General features: G+C 42.3%; 1 protein-coding gene across 2 annotated transcripts; it reads right to left on the bottom strand.

Moving 5' to 3' along the window:
• Positions 1 to 568: 568 nt before the first annotated feature.
• Positions 569 to 16,749, bottom strand: zbtb44 (zinc finger and BTB domain containing 44). 2 transcript variants are annotated; one of them, XM_083773683.1, is made up of 7 exons: positions 16,651 to 16,749; positions 11,882 to 12,979; positions 11,681 to 11,765; positions 8,573 to 8,724; positions 7,298 to 7,598; positions 4,555 to 5,006; positions 569 to 3,341 (listed from the first exon to the last, which is right to left on the bottom strand). In XM_083773683.1, exons 2-6 carry the CDS (start codon positions 12,933 to 12,935, stop codon positions 4,595 to 4,597), a joined length of 2,004 nt encoding a protein of 667 aa, XP_083629809.1. In that variant the 5' UTR covers positions 12,936 to 12,979; positions 16,651 to 16,749; the 3' UTR covers positions 569 to 3,341; positions 4,555 to 4,594. The 2 variants fall into 2 exon arrangements, with proteins under 2 accessions (XP_083629809.1, XP_083629808.1); XM_083773682.1 differs by lacking the exon at positions 569 to 3,341 and having other exon boundaries at positions 3,752 to 5,006.
• Between the last annotated feature and the right edge of the window lie 1,403 nt (positions 16,750 to 18,152).

Below are 18,152 nucleotides of genomic sequence, written 5' to 3' on the forward strand. Positions count from 1 at the left end.
GTCCCCAGGTTGATTCTCAGTCAGGGTGGTGGTCCCTGTTTCAAAATCAGTTGAAAACCCCTGTCATACATCATCACATTCCGTGCTCAGCCAATCGAATCATCAACTATGGTACACATTCCGTGCTCAGCCAATCAAATCATCATTATTTGGTACACACAAATACACAAAACTGGCCAATCAAATCATCACAAATGTGGTACGCCCAAACACTGAGCGTATGATATCAGAAAAGCTCATTTGGATTACCCTATAGCTAAGCACTTTATAATGTTTATAAAACAGTAACGCAGACAGTAGTATGGCTGAAGTCCCAGAAACCATCACAAATGTAATATTATTGCACAGGTTATTTTATATAATACTGTATTATATCTTAGGGCTTTATTGTGTTTTCATGCTCGGTGTGTGTTATGGAAGTGCTGATGTGCTCTCTTCTTTTATCACCAAATTAATCAATCTCAGTAGAGGCACAGTAAAAATACCAGCATTACCGAGATGAACAACAACACAGGGATGAAATAAAACCCTCAAGAGACTTCCCTAGATTTAACATTAGTTTTTTTTATTTACATGTTTTACTCTTACAAAAACAACAGGACTGAAATGTTGGAACACTAGCCAAGATTGAGAACAACCATAAACTTTTACAGTACAGAGTGGTCTGAAATCAGTTTTTAATAGCCAAGCTGTGGAATATTATCCAGTTAAAACACTCAAAACACAGCAAACGTCTGGTCGTCATGTACAATGTGCAGGTTGCGTTATTGTCTGGGATGTTTTCGGACATATTTTCTTAAAACTACTTTCTAAATACAGTATCAAAGACACAAAATACGACTGTTTCAAAGCAGGTTGCAGTCAAGTAACCTACGGTATAAAGAATATGCAATATAGTTATGTATATACACATTGCAGACGGTCACAAAGTGAAGGCTTGCCGAGGCCCACACACTCTGAAAACTAAGGATCTCTATTCACATTAAACAAGAATATCCAAACATGGCATACCCATGAAACAGCAACCATAATACAAAAGTCACCAAAAATATATATATATATATATTTATATATGTAGATATGAAGAGCTACCTTTTTTGTTTTTCTCCTATTCTTAAACAAACTTTATGAATCAGGAAATGTATACATCGTGTGTACACTGAAAAGGCATGTACTCCGATTTTGAAAACCATTGCACATAAAAAGGAACTACATAGAAAACAGGAGGAGGAAAAAAAGACATGCAACGAAAAACAAAACAAATTAAGTTGGATAAAAAGGCAGTAACACATAAGGCCATGACAGAGCACACATCACCTCAACTTGGCATCACTGGAACAAGCAGCCAACAGAAGACAAGAAGCTGAACATGCTCTCCGATCCAAACAAACAACTACATGGACATGCAACCTTTCAAATTAACCATTTCTTTGATAACGAAGTGCCATTCATCATTTCACAGATCAAACGGACTTCTCAACTCATCAGTTTCAGTCATATTTGAATAAAACAAATAAATGATACATTCTTTCTATTCATTGTTCAAGAGACAAAATATTGAATTAGAACCGTTAAAACACCCGTCCATTTATTGCACACGAATGATTCACAAAAATATTTCTGGCACTTTTGCGTTTCGACAAACAGCAGCATTTTCTTTATAAAAAGTCATTTGAATACAGACACACACAGCTGAATGGAACAGATGACAAATGTACCACGTACAAATGTAGAATAGAAAAATGTTCTTAAAATTTTCAAAGTCTTAAAATTGTGCAAATCAAGTTAAATAGGTCCATTTAGTAAGGCTAGCCTTTGTTTATGCACAAATACAGTGTTTTAAGGGGCAAAAAAGCACAACCCTTTTACTAAATTAACATGGACCACATAGACTGATTATGTCTTTCACTTATTGTGTGCAATTACTGATTGCCATGATAACTCTCCAGAGAGACAGGGAACATTTGGTCCAATGGGGGAGGGGGAGCTCAATTGACACCCAGATAAGAGGGCAAAATGGCACAACTTTTATAAAGGAAGTCATAGGCTGGAAAGAGATGACAAAAACTCTTTTCAATGAATTTCTGATTATTAGCATGCTATATGAGACATGTTTTTTCTATCATAGCACAATAGCTTTATTCATTGTCGAGTTCACAATCATCTCCTACCATGTATTTAAGGTGGTCTGTATAGTGAATAACATCAATGTTTACGGTTTAGACCGTTTTCAGGAGGCAACCGGTATTAAATTAAGAATGAAGGTTTCACTCAATAAGACAAGTAATAAATATCAGTAGCATTCATCTCATGGATTTACCATGTGTATTGCGTATCATTGTCTTCTTATAATACAGGCACAACTATGCTGATCAGAATGACTATTATGGTGGCACAATACAGCTAACAGAACCCCAAGGTTTTGACCAACAGTCAGCAGGAAGAAAACAAAATCGAAATAAGTAGCAATGAGTAGGGCTGCACAATATCTGGTACATACTTATCGTTCATTTGTAACAACCTGGTGTGGTTTTATATCAACTGCACATCGCCTATTCCCGCTGAGGTCACTCACAGTCATTTTTGTCCTGAATCTATCAGCCGTAGAGGTGCTGGTGAGACAGGTGAATAGAAAAGTGCAAAAAACATATTCCCAAAATAATCAGTGACTCTATTGGCAAAACAGTAACTTTACCCAGATGCAGGCTATGCCCCCCAAGTGCTAAAGAAGTTAGTGTAAAGAGGTTTCTGAATAAATATGATGGCTGATTTTATCACAAAGCTTATTTTTGTTAATACTGTGCAGCCCTAGCAATAAAATAAAAAAGTATACCTTCAGAAATGGTACGGTACAAACAAACAAAAGCTTCTGTGGCTCAACGGGTCCATAACGACTCACAGTACATACAGTACGCCCACAGACGTGCACAAACACGTGCTGTCGTTAAAGCATCATATCACACAGCCTGGTGTGATTTGAGACGATATCTGCTCTCCCAGGTATCCGCAAGTGATCCGTGTCTCTGCTTCTATTTGGCTCTTAGCAGATTGCAAATTCTTACTTGGGAGGGATTAAATTCTTAGCCTTTTTACCATACCAAAAAAACGACGTTCTCTGCTGGCTAACAAAGACTTTTGGCCCAAATAATGCTGGAAGCTATAGTCATACTATATAATCAAAGCTTTCAAAGATTATTATATTAGTGGAGTCCAGAGGGTTCAACCAGGTAACGTAACAGACAGAAACTGAATTGTAATGTCATCAGTTTAAAATCCGGCTCATGAGCTGTGGAACTGGCAATTCATTTCCTCCTTATACAGCGCCTCCTTTCATGTCTTTCCTATTGTAGCATTAAATAAAGCAGACGTGGCTTCACAAATATACAAGAGAAGATAGAAACATGTGGCTGTAAAAGTGATGCACTACAAATTGACAAACAGTCTTTAAGGACAAGCTGGCCTGAGACAACCAGAGGCTAGATGCGACATGAAATGCTACATGCCCATGCCTTAGAACGTGTATTCGAGAGTATAACGCTGTTTGATGTGGAAAGCAATACGTCCTGTACGATTAATCAGAAAAAAGATTGCGATCTAGATTTAGACACCTACAGTATGCAATCTCATTTCTAAATTTGAGCAAAAGAATGATGCAGCACCAGTTGGCTGTCCAATTAGTTTGAGTTACTCTTATGTTAAGAGAGAGACTTTACTTTTAGAAGTCAAGCATTTGATGTGTATTTAAAGCCACAGTAGTTGGCTCCAGTTGCCACATTTTGAATGTAGTATTGTTCAGCAACTACAGACTAAAGACAATCAATATTTTTATGGAAATAAATGAGAATTTGTGAGAATCGTGATCTGAATTCTTGTGGAGGAAATTGAGATTCAGATTTGAGCAAGAATCGTGCATCACTAGAAAGTATTGCAACTATACTTTCAGTGGACTAGATTTTCTTTGATGGCAACAGTTATTTAAAGTGAGTTTTGTGAATTAGAGAAAGCCATCATATAATTTAAAATCAATGGGGAAACTTTTTTGGTTTTGAACCAACTGAAAGCACTAAATGGATCTTAGTGTAACAGAAATACATAAGTTATAGCACTGATATCTGAAGGGGAAAACAGCATTTCTCCGTCAATGCCATTTGCCTTTTTTTGCCATTTCATTGCCTTTTTTTTAAAAACATTTAAAAAGTTGTCTCGTGTTCATATTGATAGAGTAATACACATACACACACCTGACAAGTCACACTTCACAACAGCCAACACACATAGCATTCAAATATTTAAAGTACAGTACAGGCTTTTGAAATATAGATGAAGAATAGTAAGTTGCCAGTTAGGACTGGCACTGAAGGAGCAACACGGTCTCTGCCCATGCTACCATCAGCGCTAGGAATAAAGAGGCTAACTGCTTTATTTTTATTTTTTGATTTGTCACATGTTGTCAACACTCCTCCTTCCCCTACAAATTACTTGTCGAAATGGGGGGGGGGGACATCTCAGGCACTTTCCAAAAGGGAGGGTGAAGGCTAGGGAACTCGTACTGACTTGTAATTGGCTGGGGAGGGAAAGTCTTGAAGACTTGTCATTACTCGATGGTAATGGACGCAAGCTCCTTGGTCGGGGCGTGCTGCTGCTGCTCCTCCTCGCCGCCACAGTCCGCCGGGGAGGTAGTGCCTCGCTTGGCCTCCTCCGTTAGCACGGCGGTGACCTCCGCCTCCAGCTTGAGGCAGGTCTGGGCCTCCAGAGGGTCCAGGGGGTCCGGAGACAGGAAGCCGGGGGAGCTCTCGCAGTTCTGTGTGGAGGAGGAGACGACCTGGGAAATGACGGGCAACTGGACCGAGGAAGAGGACGCAGCGTTGTTGGCGATGGACGTGGAGGCGGCGCCGCCGCCGGGGAAGGCCGGGTGGTGGTGGGGAGGCTCCTCCAAGTCGTACTGGACTCCCAGAGCCTCCTCTTCCTCCTGCACCTGGCTCAGGTAGTCGGGCACGAGGAAATCACTGCAGGGTGCGAAGAGAGTGGACATAAGATAGGCGGGAACCCAGAGGACGTTTTAAAAACATGAAGGCTTCGGTTATTACTTAAAACACATTGTCCCTTGCGTCTCTGTTTTGGGAATTCTTTTGTATTAATGTAAAAAAAAAACATTTGCAGGTAAAATGCCTATTTTCTCTATCCGTTGTGCATGCAAATATACAGGGCTTAAGTGGCTAACGTTTGTTCTCAAATAGTGAGAACATTTTGTTTTCAACCGATTGCAGCCGGGTCTTCGGGTATTTATCAAAAATAATTTTGAAAAGTAATGCCTCATTTAAATTTCGTTAAGCGTCATGCCATGCACAGAACATAGGCTGATCTATAATATAAATATTGTGAGCTTGTACGTGGATTTTCATATTTTCAGTGCACGACACTGGTGTGCAACCAAGACAACCAACCAAGACATAAGAGGTTGTCAACTACTGCAAACATACCTAATGGAGGATTAAAGTGATTCTTAAGTGCCAATCAAAAACATTGTTTATGAGGCATTAAATTGGAGAACCACCATGAGACTGGACATTTTTCCAAAACAAAAACAAAACCATTTTGAACAAATTCCGACCACATCTTCATTATGCGGTCAACCATTATGTACGTCGTTATGTGACCCATCCCTGTAGCTTTAGAATCCTTGTTACTGTGACTGACTATGCTCACGGCTCGAGACCTCAGTATCCAGGACAAAATGTTAAGGTTAAAGCCTATGTGTTATTGTGTGTGGCAAAGACTAACGCTTAATGGCATATGGTAATCTATCTGCAATATGACAAGCTGGTCTGGAAATAAGCACTTTAAAAAATACAATGCAGTTAACATATCTTTTTACAAGAAGCGTGTGGACGGGAGTTAAGAGTCTTAACTCATTTTGGGCGGGAACCCCTTTTGGTGTTTTAAACATTATGTTATAATTTAGCTATTGAAAAATAGCAGATCTACATAGCGTGGCGCGCTACGAGCTTGTAGGTCTGCTATTTTTGAAAAATCGTGAATATATACATATTTGAATATATATTCTTTCAGAGTTTCAGTTTTAAACTCAAATCTTGAAACAACATATTTTCAGATGGGGGTCGGTGGCATATTACATATCATTTTTGGGGTCCTTGACATGAAATATTGAGAACCACTGATATAGAAACATGAGGTTTTTCAGGAAAGAAAGGACATTTAAAAAAATACTTTTTTTAAATTTCGACGCCAGGCCTAAATGGGTTAACCGGCTTGCCAGAGAATTTTCCACAGAGTTATGATGTCAGGCGTAGACATTCTACTATAAAACTCTTGAGGAGTCGATGGCCCGTTTGAGCCCAAGCCGACCTGTGAGGGCTTGAGTTGATTAAGAAGTGGAAAAGTCTGGGATATAAAAGCACACAGCCACTTTATAAAAGACTTAAGACTGGGCTGTGTCCTCCTACTATGGCTTCTGTGGACTGGCTTGTTCATACAAAAACAACCCCGTTCGGCAGCAGCGAATGAAACTGCATTAGGAGTTCGATATCAATACGGAAGCCAATATGAGGATGACTCAATCGTGTCACTCTTGGTTTCAAGTTGCAAGTTAATTCACGTGTGGTTGATAAACCATTTTCTAGACACACCCACAGAGTAATATTAACCCATTTAGGCCTGACCTCAAAATTAAAAAAGATTAGTCTAAAAAATTCTCCAGTTCTGAAATATATTTTCACGATTTTTCAAAAATAGCAGACCTACAAGCTCATATTTTTCAATAGCTAAAGCATCCACCCAAAATGGGTTAAGATTACAGTTGTTTGTGCTGCAGAACAATAACAAAGCTTTATTGGACTACAGACTTGGAAGATATTAATTGTACTGAAAAGTACAAATGTCTGCCGTCTCATCAAATCAACTAATTTAGGATAATTAACTTAATTTCTTTGGGATACACATCACTTCCAGTATATAATACAAATTATACTTTTAATCTTATGGAATTGAGTCCTTGACAGTGGGCGAAGCCATCAGCTTTGACGATGGACCTTAAACCTGTAGTTACACCTGGATTGAAACACCTCTACACATACCCCCAAAACACTTCAAGGGCACTTGATATAGTGATTAAAAGAAACAAACAAACAAACAATCATCAGTGACAAACAAATCAATCAAATGCACCCTCAGGGGATTGGATTTTAGAAATTAAGCTGATAAGAGATATCTTCAGATCCAGGCATGACTTGTCTGTAGTAAATGATGTTGGGGGTACTGTGCCACCCGGACTCCTCACCTGCTCTGGAAGTAGTTTGCTAGCTCGGATGCTTCATGGTTCAGACTCCTCAGGTGAACAATTAAATTGCCAGAGTTGGTGAACATGGCGCCACACGTTTTGCACTCGTAAATCCGCGGCTTGCGGATTATATGTCGGGAGACCCTCATGTGGTGCTTATATTCACCGAAGGACGTGAACGTGGCACTACAAATCTGGCACCGGAAACAGCGTTTACCTTCGTGCTTTAGCCGGTGCATCTTTAGCGAGTAGGCCCGCGTGAACTTTTTCCCACAGCGGTCACACTGGAAGGGCTTAATACCTAAGGGGGGAAAAGAGGGGAGTCAGTCACACCTCTTTTATCATATATAAATACGTTGTTGAAATTGTTTCAGTGATTATAATCATCACATACACAAATTATAAATTTAACATACTCAAATTGACGTGTAATGAAGGATTTCCAGCACTTGTACAACCCCTATTAACCCATTTTAGGCGGGAACCCCTTTTGGTGTTAGCATTACGTTATGCTTTAGCTATTTAAAAATAGCAGATCTACAAGCTCATAGCGTGCGCTACGAGCTTGTAGGTGTGCTATTTTTGAAAAATCGAAGAACGACTGACATAGAAACATAGCGTTTTCAGAAAATTGTCATTTTCAAACAGACATTTTTAGAATCTGATCTCAGGTCAGAATGGGTTAAATAAAGACAAACTACTGCAACAGCCGTTGTTTGTGACTCGGTGACCAGTCTTTGTGAAGAATTCACCGTCCTTTACCATCACACACAGCTCAGTTCTAGCGTGTGTATGTGTGTGTGTGTGTATGTGCGTGCGTCTATTGGCACGATGAGTGTGTATTTTCCCAGAGACAGAGCATTGTGTGTTTTCCAAATTAGTGTTCTGTGGAATGCCCGACTCTGGATATTAAAGCCTCATCTATTCCACTCATCACAACGTCAAGCAGAGCAGAGTTCATGTAAATACCACACAGTGTTAAACTATTCTCCAGGTAGATACAGGCACGGCTAGTCGGCTACTATTGTAAACCACCGGTGTGTTGATACAGATATAATAAATGTCAACGGCATTTACTAAACCTCTGCACTTTTAAAATAAACACTTCACGAGTGCACAGTTTAAGGCCAACTATATTGTAACACAATATAGCCACTGGAGCCATTTAAACATAAGCGGAGAATAAATGTCCTAAAACCTCACAAAGCGGCATGTTTTCAGAAGCTGGCCTTGGAGACTTAAACAAATTTTAATGCAAAGTGTTTCTTTTCTTACCAGAGTGTATGAGCATGTGCTGCTTCAGGTTCTGAATGCGTGTGAATCGCACTCCACAGGTGGGACACTGAAAGGGCCTGTCAGGACCGTTAGTACCTGGGCGGGCCGAGGGGCTGATGTACAGATGGTAGGGGTATTGGATCCCTTCCAGCCTGAAATAAGCAAAACACATTACATGATAATGTGAGGAGGAGGTTTCTGGGTGAAACATGTACAGCCACAGGGGCTTCAGTCCAGTGTTGTATTTGGCGGCACATTTTGATTTCAGTTTTAGTCATAGACTTTTGAATAGTTTTCATTTAGTTTTAGTCACATAGTCACCTGGAATGTCTTAGTGTTTAGTCTAGTTTTAGTCAACTAAATTTCATAGGATTTTAGTCGACTAAATCTACAGTTGATTTAGTCGACTAAAATGTATTTTGGCGGGCCATGATGCCGTCGTAATCGCTGATTTTACACTTGCTGAAAATAGCTGATCTACAAGCTCACAACTGCGACGCGTTTTGAGCTTAGTTTCTTCTTAGGTGCTATTTACATGAGGATGGTGTTCATAAAAAACGGCAAAATAAAGTATCGTTTGCTGCTGTCATTTAGACGAGAACCGTGTTCACAGGAGGTGAAAACGCAACGAAGTGAAACCACCTCCCAGAGTGGAAATCTTTTAGAACGCCGTTTCCTATGGTCTCCATATAAACAGGCAAAACGGTGGATCCGCAAAACTTGTGACATCATGGCTTACGTCAGCTCTGGTCGGCTCGCCCCGTGGCATACGTTTTTACATGGTGTCATAGGCATGCGTCAGTTGCTAGGGGAAACGAACAACAACAACCATGTCGGATAGTCCGGTTTGCTGGAGGTGTGATCATGTGATGAGGACGCGACGTTTGTTTACTTTCTGTGTAGAAGAAGAACGGAAGTAGTTCTACGCATGCGTGACTTATGTCTATGGTTTATATAAGCGCTTCGTCTTAGTTTTAGTCGACGAAAACAACACTGCTTCAGTCTAACCTTTTACATTGATTCACACTGGTGCGCCCAACTGTTTTATTGAGGTGCACCAGCACATCATTTGGGTGCCCAACATTTTGTGCCTTTGGTTTATTATGTAAATGATATAGTCAACAGGAATAATGAATAAAGGACGCTTGCAGAGTTCTTTTTTTTCTCTCATCTTTTGTTTGTAAGTTTGTAACTCATTTTTCACCTGGTGCCAATTGCCTAAACTGTAGTAATCCTGGGCACTACTCTCCCTCTGCCAACCTGGGGAGAGCCCCGAACTGAGCTTATGCTTCCTTCAACGCATGAGGAGTGAGCAGGCCGCTTCTTATCACCTGATTAGGTTAGGGACGTAGCGCGTGGAAGGAACACGTTATTCCAACCAGTTCCTTACTTCCTTTCCCCTCCATCAGGCACCCCGGCTGACCAGGGGGAGGCAGTATAGAGACCAGGATTACTGCATGTGTTTGTGAGGGTACCTACCCTAGGGGTCACGGGGAGAACATGCAAGCTCCACACAGAACGCTTGCAGAGTTTAAACCTTTACTTATTTCTATGACATTTACCAGTAGATGGCTATATTATAATCAGTTTTGACTGTGAAATGGCTGTATGGTGTTATTCCATTAGCGTGGAGGTTCAAGAGATGGTGATTCCCGTAAGCCACTACAATAGTTTGAATTTAAATAGGAAAACATTGCGCGCGCACACACACACACACACACACACACACACACACACACACACACACACACACACACACACACACACACACACACACACACACACACACACACACACACACACACACACACACACACACACACACACACACTTCCGTATCCTCTGTCTAGACTAGATGTGCAAAGTAGCACAATAGGAAATTAATGGCTACAAATGGCTGACAACAACATATTCTAATTCCATTCTATTTCATATTAAGCAATGCCCATAGTGTTGCTTGCATTGTGGGGTTACTTGTTTATTTGACTCAAATTTTCTAATAGCACTTATGTGCATATCGTTGTGAAGCAGAGGCACTTGTCCTCATCAATACACCATCAATTGGAGTAAATGGAATGACAAGCCACCATGAGAACACTGAACTCTTGAGTGACAGAGAGTGAGACTTTATCTGTCCTGAGTAGACACTCAGACAGACAGTGGCAGTGGCAGTAATTACCAATTAATTAAATGGTCACACTAGTGCGACCATTTACTGCTGGACCAGTGTAGCAGAGTGGCTCACAGTCTCAGCCTGATGGCCTCAAAAGTCCAATATCTCCCCCGAGCCATAGGCAATTGCATGTGGCTTAATGGTTAAGATGTTGGTTTTCCACGCGGGAGACCCGGGTTCGATTCCACCTGCAAGTGTTCTGGAAAATTCTTGCCTTGATTTTACCCAATCAGCCAACACAACAGGCTGTGTACCTCCACCACCAAATTGCAAGGTTATGTTTAGGTTTATATTAGAGATGATTAAGGTTATTGGCACACTTGGGGCAAGGGTCTGCCAATCCTAACAAGAGAAAGGATTTGTACCAGCCTTTGAAACAGTGCTGTCTGAGTTGACTCAGTGCATTTCTCTTTCGCTAGTTCAATGTCAGCACACTAACGCTTGAAAGTTTCGCTGTTGCTCTCCCGGTGGATCTGTGTTAAGAACTTAAGACACAGAGGAGAGAGGTTCCTCTGTGAAAGCACAGAGGAAGTGCTGCTTGCCACCAACAAGGGTCGCTAGACTCGCTATTGTGCCAAACATGTATAGTATGATACTATAATGATAGTAGCACTTTCAATATGATGTCATTAGGAGAAAGGTCTGGCTAGATGTTAGATTTTGATAGTCTACTGACGCATTCACTTCCAGTTAAGTGCATATTTAGCGTCCATATCAAGTTCATTGTGTATTCATCGATCTCATGACCTGAGGCCTTTGTGCCGTTTCCCGGCAACGTACTATCGTTTGTCATGCTTTTGCTATTGAAACATAACATCATGTCATGATGACCTAAGCAGGTGTGGTACAGACGCCGTACTGCCTGGTGAAGTAAAGGATGAGCTATACATTTCCCATTTAATTGTTCAACTGCGAGTTTCAACAAATCATGTTACCTTTCATCGTCTTCTGCGTGTCCTCCGGCATTAGACGTGCTTTGCATGGATGGCAATCCCTCAGATACTCCCTCATCCATCGACCCTGTGGAGAGAACAGACGGAGACACTTGTTCACAGCTGTTTCACAGCCATTCTGTGATGAGTAATTCACTCCTGGTAAGCACTGTGTAATATGTTAGCGTCATTTAGAAAGCTCACCTATAGAGGAGGACTGCGGGCTGATGAGGAGCTCTTCCTGCACCTGTTCACTCCCTGGTACCGTCTGCTGGTCGCTCAAAGAGCTCTGGGAGGCGCTCACCGGCTGGGAGGAGTTCTCCTGCGCCTCCTCGTCACTGAGTCGCTCCACCTTCACCCTCACGTCCTCTTCCTCTGCCGGCACGGGTGACGAGACGGCCTTCGAGCTCTCGCATGTCAGGAAGTCACTGAGCCGCCGGGCCACTGCCACCTCCGACGTCCCCGCCGCGGCCTGCTCCAGGCAGCGGGGGCTCTCCGGGAGTTTGGGTTTGTCCGAGTGGAACCTCCGGTCGATACCAAAGGGGAAAGTCCACGGAAAGGCCAGGGATGAGTCCATGGGCTGGGCTGCGCCGTCCGAGAAAGAAGGCGAGGGGTTTGCTATCTGAGGGGAGGTGGTCACCATCTGTGTGGGACATTTAAGCGGGCTCTCGGGCGACGCCATGATGGCGAAGGTCTTGCGTTTCCGCCGCGACTCGCGGCTCACCGGGATGTTCCTCTCCATCACGCTGCAGTCGGACGACACAGGCGACAAGCTGCCATCCAGGGGAGTCAGAGTACAGTTCGATGAAACACCTTCAGGCACCAAGTCGTGCGGGTTGGCTACAGCCATGCTGTTGTTACTTGAACTCCACAGGATACTGGACTTCATAAATTCTGAACACGTACTAGCCACGGCAAACATCTGCATGTAACTGGCGGCGGCCAGGACGTCGATAATGTTCTCTGTGCTGATGGAGAGGGTCGAGGTGTAGGCGTATTCCAGGAGAGGGGTGAAACCGCTTACTGTCACATGGTGCAGGTCCAAGACAAACTTGTCCTCTTCTTCAGGCCGGCCAACCAGCTTAGAGCGGAAGAAGTCGCTGGAGCAAGCTAGCACCACCTTGTGGGCCAAGAAGAGCTTGTCCTGTACCCGGATAGTGATGTCACACAGGTGGCCCTCGTTACGCAGTGCGTTGAGCTTTTCCAGCATCTCCTGGCTGTGAGACGCTGAGCTGTGGGTGAACGTTTTGACCCCCATGTTGGAGTCAGCTATCCCTCCAGACAGTTGTGGATGGTGTCCTCCTGTAGGGACGGACAGGGACAATGAAGACACTTTACTTTCTGTGTTCTATTTACTACTTTACTACTTTCTTAGTTTTTAGGTACGCCTAACGCCTATACATATTTTTCCTTTTTATTTCATTTTATTGACAATGACTACACGAAGGCAGGACAAATCCACGTTTGTTTTTTAAATGTTAAAGTGGCAGTGAAAGACCCTGGTATGGAAAGTATGAGTACCGATATTCAGTCTGCTCTGCTGCAGTGTAACTTAACAAGGATATTACTCCATATACTACTTAGGAAATCACTTTTAGTACCATGCAAAAAAAAGTTAACTGTCTCACACACACACACACACACAAACTCAATTCCTAAATAACGCCATGGTTTCTTTCTCTGAATTCTCTAAAAGTGCAACTCTCATACAACAACTCTTACTGCTGCTTAATCATCAAATTAGTCTTTAACCAATTTGCAGTGCTCATGTTGCGGCATTAGTAATGCACTCCTTTTGTGGCTTCTTGCTTACGTGGTCTCATTACTAATACTTCCTCAAACAGAATAAAATAATCTATCATAAAAAAAAACACAAAGTACAGCACAACAGGAGCTTTTCTTTGAAGCAACTTCTGTACAATAACCTAGAATAGGTTCCACAGAAAAGGTACGTGGTCAAGCAGAGATTGGAAGACAAGCATACGACAATTCAAGTAAAGTTGTTATCTACTGGGAATTACAGGAGGTCATATAATATAAATATTATATGGGGAGGGTGGTTTGAATAAAATAAAAATATGTTGGTAGGTTATATGCTGAGTTTTAAGCTTTCAACATTTAAAATACTAGACTGGTGCCCGGCTGTAGTGCACCGAGTCAGTAACAATGGAAGTTGCAATGGGGTGCATACTTAGTTTAGACTAGTCATTGGTTAGACATGGGTTAAGGTTAGGTTTGCTGCCCCGTGGGAGGTTAGGTTTAGGGTGAGGGTTTGTGATAGGTTGTAGTTGTAGGACTAATGACTGGTCTAACCAATGACTAGTCTAAACCAAAAACTGTACTGTACTGTACCGCACCCGTTGCAATACCCGTTGTACCCGTTCCACCCATCTCCCTTTTATACCCATATATGGACATTTCTGTACATACGTACAGAAATACGTACGTACGTACGTACAGACAGACACAGACGTGGTGCAGTTATAGATAGATACATATTGTGAAACGCTGAGGCTCTACCAGTAGTCACAGCACAGCCAATAATAAGAGATTCATTTTTCATAATAACGCCACCCACCCCTAGCTATTTAAATACACATTGCGTGATCAACATGTTGTGAGCTTGTAGATCTGCTATCTTCACTATCTGTCAACTAATAGTGCTAATGCCTTGCCTATTATGACATCATAGGGAGGCCAGGTTGAAAAGTGGTTAAATGTTGGATGATGACACAAGAGAAAACTGGGTTATATGGACAAAGTGAGAGGCGCAGGGAGCTTTCAATGGGGAAGTGGTGGTGAGAGGGGTGAGAGCAGGGTAGACAGCACCGGGGATGAAATGCCAAGTTACGTAACAACAATCAAAGCAGATGCGCAGCGGCACAGGCCAGACCCATGTGGAGGCCAGCGCACTACAGGATGCTGCACAGCTGTCTGAGAGACATGTGGGTTCTCTGAGGCATGAGATTTTCCATCAAACAAACGCTCAAGTCGAGGGGCTCTCGCAGGGAGCTTGCTGCTACCCTGCACACAGACAGAGACCAAGGGAAAATACTCTGGGGCCATGTTGGCCCAGTACAGCCAATGTAAATTACAGGGCCTAGGCGGAGGCTTGCTAACCTGCCATACACAAACGGGGTTCACATTATTCACCAGTGTTATACCTTAATGCCTTGCAGAATTTGCCACGTTTATATAAGTAGACCTACCGGCGTGGGTTCTGCACTTCCACTGACAGATGATAACAAAGCACAACCAATTTCACACACAAAATAGACCCCCCCCCCCCCCCCCCAGGTAAAAATATTAAATGATACGGTATATAATATTTGAAGGAGTTTAAGTATCTTGTTCACGAGTGAGGGGAGGACGGAGAAGGAGATCAGCCGGCGAATGGGAGCGGCAGGGGCGGTAATGCAGTCGCTGTACCGCACTGTTGTGACGAAAAGAGAGTTGAGCCAGAAGGCAAAGCTCTCCGTCTACCGAGCAATCTTCGTTCCTACTCTCACCTATGGTCATGATATTGAAAGAATAAGGTCACAAATAAAATACCGAGTGTGGCCGAAATGAGTTTTCTCCGACGGGTGGCTGGCATCTCCCTTAGAGATAGGGTGAGAAGTTCAGTTACGCGAGGGAGACTCGGAGTAGAGCCGCTGCTTTTTCGCCTGGAAAGGAGCAAGCTTAGGTGGTTCGGGCATCTGGTTAAGATGCCTGTCGAGCGTCTCCCTAGGGAGGTCCTCGACGCACGTCCCACTGGGAGGAGACCTCGGGGCAGACCAAGGCGCAGATGGAGGGATTACAGAAACTCACTGGCCTTGGAACGCCTCGGGATCCCCCAGGAGGAAGTTACTAACGTTGCTCTGGAGAGGAATGTCTGGAGCTCTCTGGTGGAGCTGTTGCCCCCGCGACCTGACTACGGATAAGCAGTTGAAGATGGTTGGATGGATGGATAATATTAATCGTATGCGGCTATTCAGTATTCAGCCAACTGTTTTCTATATTCGGTAAACGGTTTCGGGTTTCGGCCAATAATTTCCCATTCTGTGCATCCCTAATGAAAATAAAAACATACAAAATCTGTGAGCCATCCATAGCTAAAACCAAACTAACGCATAATAATGACATTTAACAATTTGATTTGTGTATGTCGAAAGCACAAGTCAATACAAAAACTGCTACAAGGATGAAACCAGAAAAGTACTAAGATTTGTTTACATCAGGGTCCTCCATTTTCAATTAATCAGAACATGTAAAGACGTACAAATATATTGCTTATGTAGATGTAAGTACAACAACAGAGAGTCAGCAATGCTCCATTCATGATGTTTGTTTGGATGGACCCGAGGGGGCGTGGCTCAGGATCTGGTACTTTCACTGTGTTTACATCCACGCATCAGCAAGCGACAACACAACACGTCCTAAAGTCAGTGTCACTGGCGTGAACACGGGAACAAAGTGCTGTCTTGCCAGTCGAATCGCTCCCACAAAAAGCTCACGGTTACGTTTCAGATCACAGGCAAACAAAAAAACAACGTAGTGCAGTTTCTTCTACCAAAATGTTTAACAAAAGAAATGTCTGCGCAACAACATGAACACAAAAAAGTCGTTTAGCGAGCCAGCATTAGCTGTAGTAGCTGTGCTAGCTGGCTAACGTTAGCAAAGTTGGCATAAATAGCTATTAGCTGCGTAGGTAGCGAGGCTGACAGGACACAACCGAAAACAAAGACAAGCTAATGTACATATTGTGTCCAGACATGTCCCAGACAGCCAGGGAAGAGAACCACAACGGCAAACACGGCACCTGGAGTCTCGGAGATGCCCCTGAAATAAGAGGGAAGGGGACAAAAATGTCCCTTACACATTCAACAGAGTGGCAAGAATGCGTCCTTTTCCTGCACGGCAGACAGCCACGTAGCCTCTGTAACCACAACGATGTTGTTACTGGTGTTATTCTACAGATGGAATGTATTTACCTTCTGTATCCAGGCCTTTAATAGTTGAGGTGGAGTCCAAAATCGGTTAAAAATGCAAAGCCTCAGCTGGCTGGGGAAAGCCAACGGTACATGGTGAAATCTCGCGATGCCATTGGAAGCGGACACGAGATTACTCCAAGTATCGCGCGATTGCTAACCACAACAACAACAACAAAGGATACATTATTTATATATATATATATATATATATATATATATATATATATATATATAATTTATCAAATTATATAATATTTATAATAGTAATAATAATCACACCCGTGTGAAGTGAGGGGTGCTCTAGTTACGTCACGAATAATAGTGGTCCCTTATTGGCCAAGGGTTTGCACCGCCATACCAACAGCCGATTTGCTCAGGCACATAGGCCTATGACGTAAATTATCCATTCATTGTCAATGGCATTTAATATTTTTGTTCAGATAGAGGGATCCATTTTTGTCCTTGCTAAACCCCTTATCCCTAAACTTCTTTGCCTTTTTTTGTATTTTGAAAAACATTTTTGAATAGTTCAACTAGCCAATCTACATTGACAGGCTGTGAGCTTGTAGCCTGGCCATTTTTTTTTTTTTGCAAAATAGGAAATTGTTTTAAAGTAACTTGCTTTTCATTACCTTAATTGTTTGTAGGATATAGACCCTTCTCAACCTTTTTTGGGTCAGTGGCCCTATATCAATATGGCCCTATCAATATCCAGGTCCCAATACCACCCGCATATTTTTTTATTGTGTATTGTGTTTATTACATAATTTAGAAAACATCTCATTGATTTCCAGATTTTACAGTAAACTGGACTGTATGAGATGAAAAAAGCTATTCTAAATAGAATTGTAAATAGATGCCAGGCCCTGTCACATCAGGCCTCTCTCACTGAATGGTAGGGGTGCCATGTCATGTTACCATGGTACCACATGGTAACATGTTACCAGTGAATTGAATTGTGAGCTTGTTGATCTGCTATTTTCAAAAGAGTATGCATGTTATACATTTGAAAACGTGTGAAATGAGTACTTTTGGTACTTTAAGTACATTATAGACTAATACTTTTGTACTTTTACTCAAGTACATTTTGAAATACTTTTAAATGTGAGTACTTTTTCCACCACTGTCATTATCATGCCAGGATCATGGTCAGTATATCAGTATCATGCAGGTCAGTGTTGAAAAGGATGTGGCTGCACAGTTCCACAATGCAAACGTTTACTTAAAGGAAACCAATGGGGGTTGAGGGTTCATCCTTTTGAACAATATTACCTCCCTTGGTCAACACCTTTTTAATGCAGGTGTGCGCTCCTTTCTTTGTGTTTGCCTGACAGTATCATAGTCAGTATCATGCCAGGATCATGATCAATATCATGTCACTATAATGGTTAGGGTTAGTGTTAGAGCTAGACAAGACTGCTTATTCACTTGCCAGCTGCCTGAAATTCTGATGTTTTTAATCAATTATCCTAGTGGCACTACCTCGTTTTGACAGAGATGGA

The sequence above is a fragment of the Protomyctophum parallelum genome (genome assembly GCF_964188405.1).
Source record: "Protomyctophum parallelum genome assembly, chromosome: 9".
NCBI classification, from domain to species: domain Eukaryota; kingdom Metazoa; phylum Chordata; class Actinopteri; order Myctophiformes; family Myctophidae; genus Protomyctophum; species Protomyctophum parallelum.

Excerpts from the sequence above, each read along its gene's own strand:
- zbtb44 (XM_083773683.1), bottom strand. The coding sequence starts at position 12,935 with ATGGGGGTCAAAACGTTCACCCACAGCTCAGCGTCTCACAGCCAGGAG. Across the intron at positions 11,766-11,881 it reads CCCGCAGTCCTCCTCTATAG|GGTCGATGGATGAGGGAGTA; the intron begins GTGAGCTTTCTA and ends TTCTCTCCACAG. Across the intron at positions 8,725-11,680 it reads CACGCAGAAGACGATGAAAG|GCTGGAAGGGATCCAATACC; the intron begins GTAACATGATTT and ends TGCTTATTTCAG.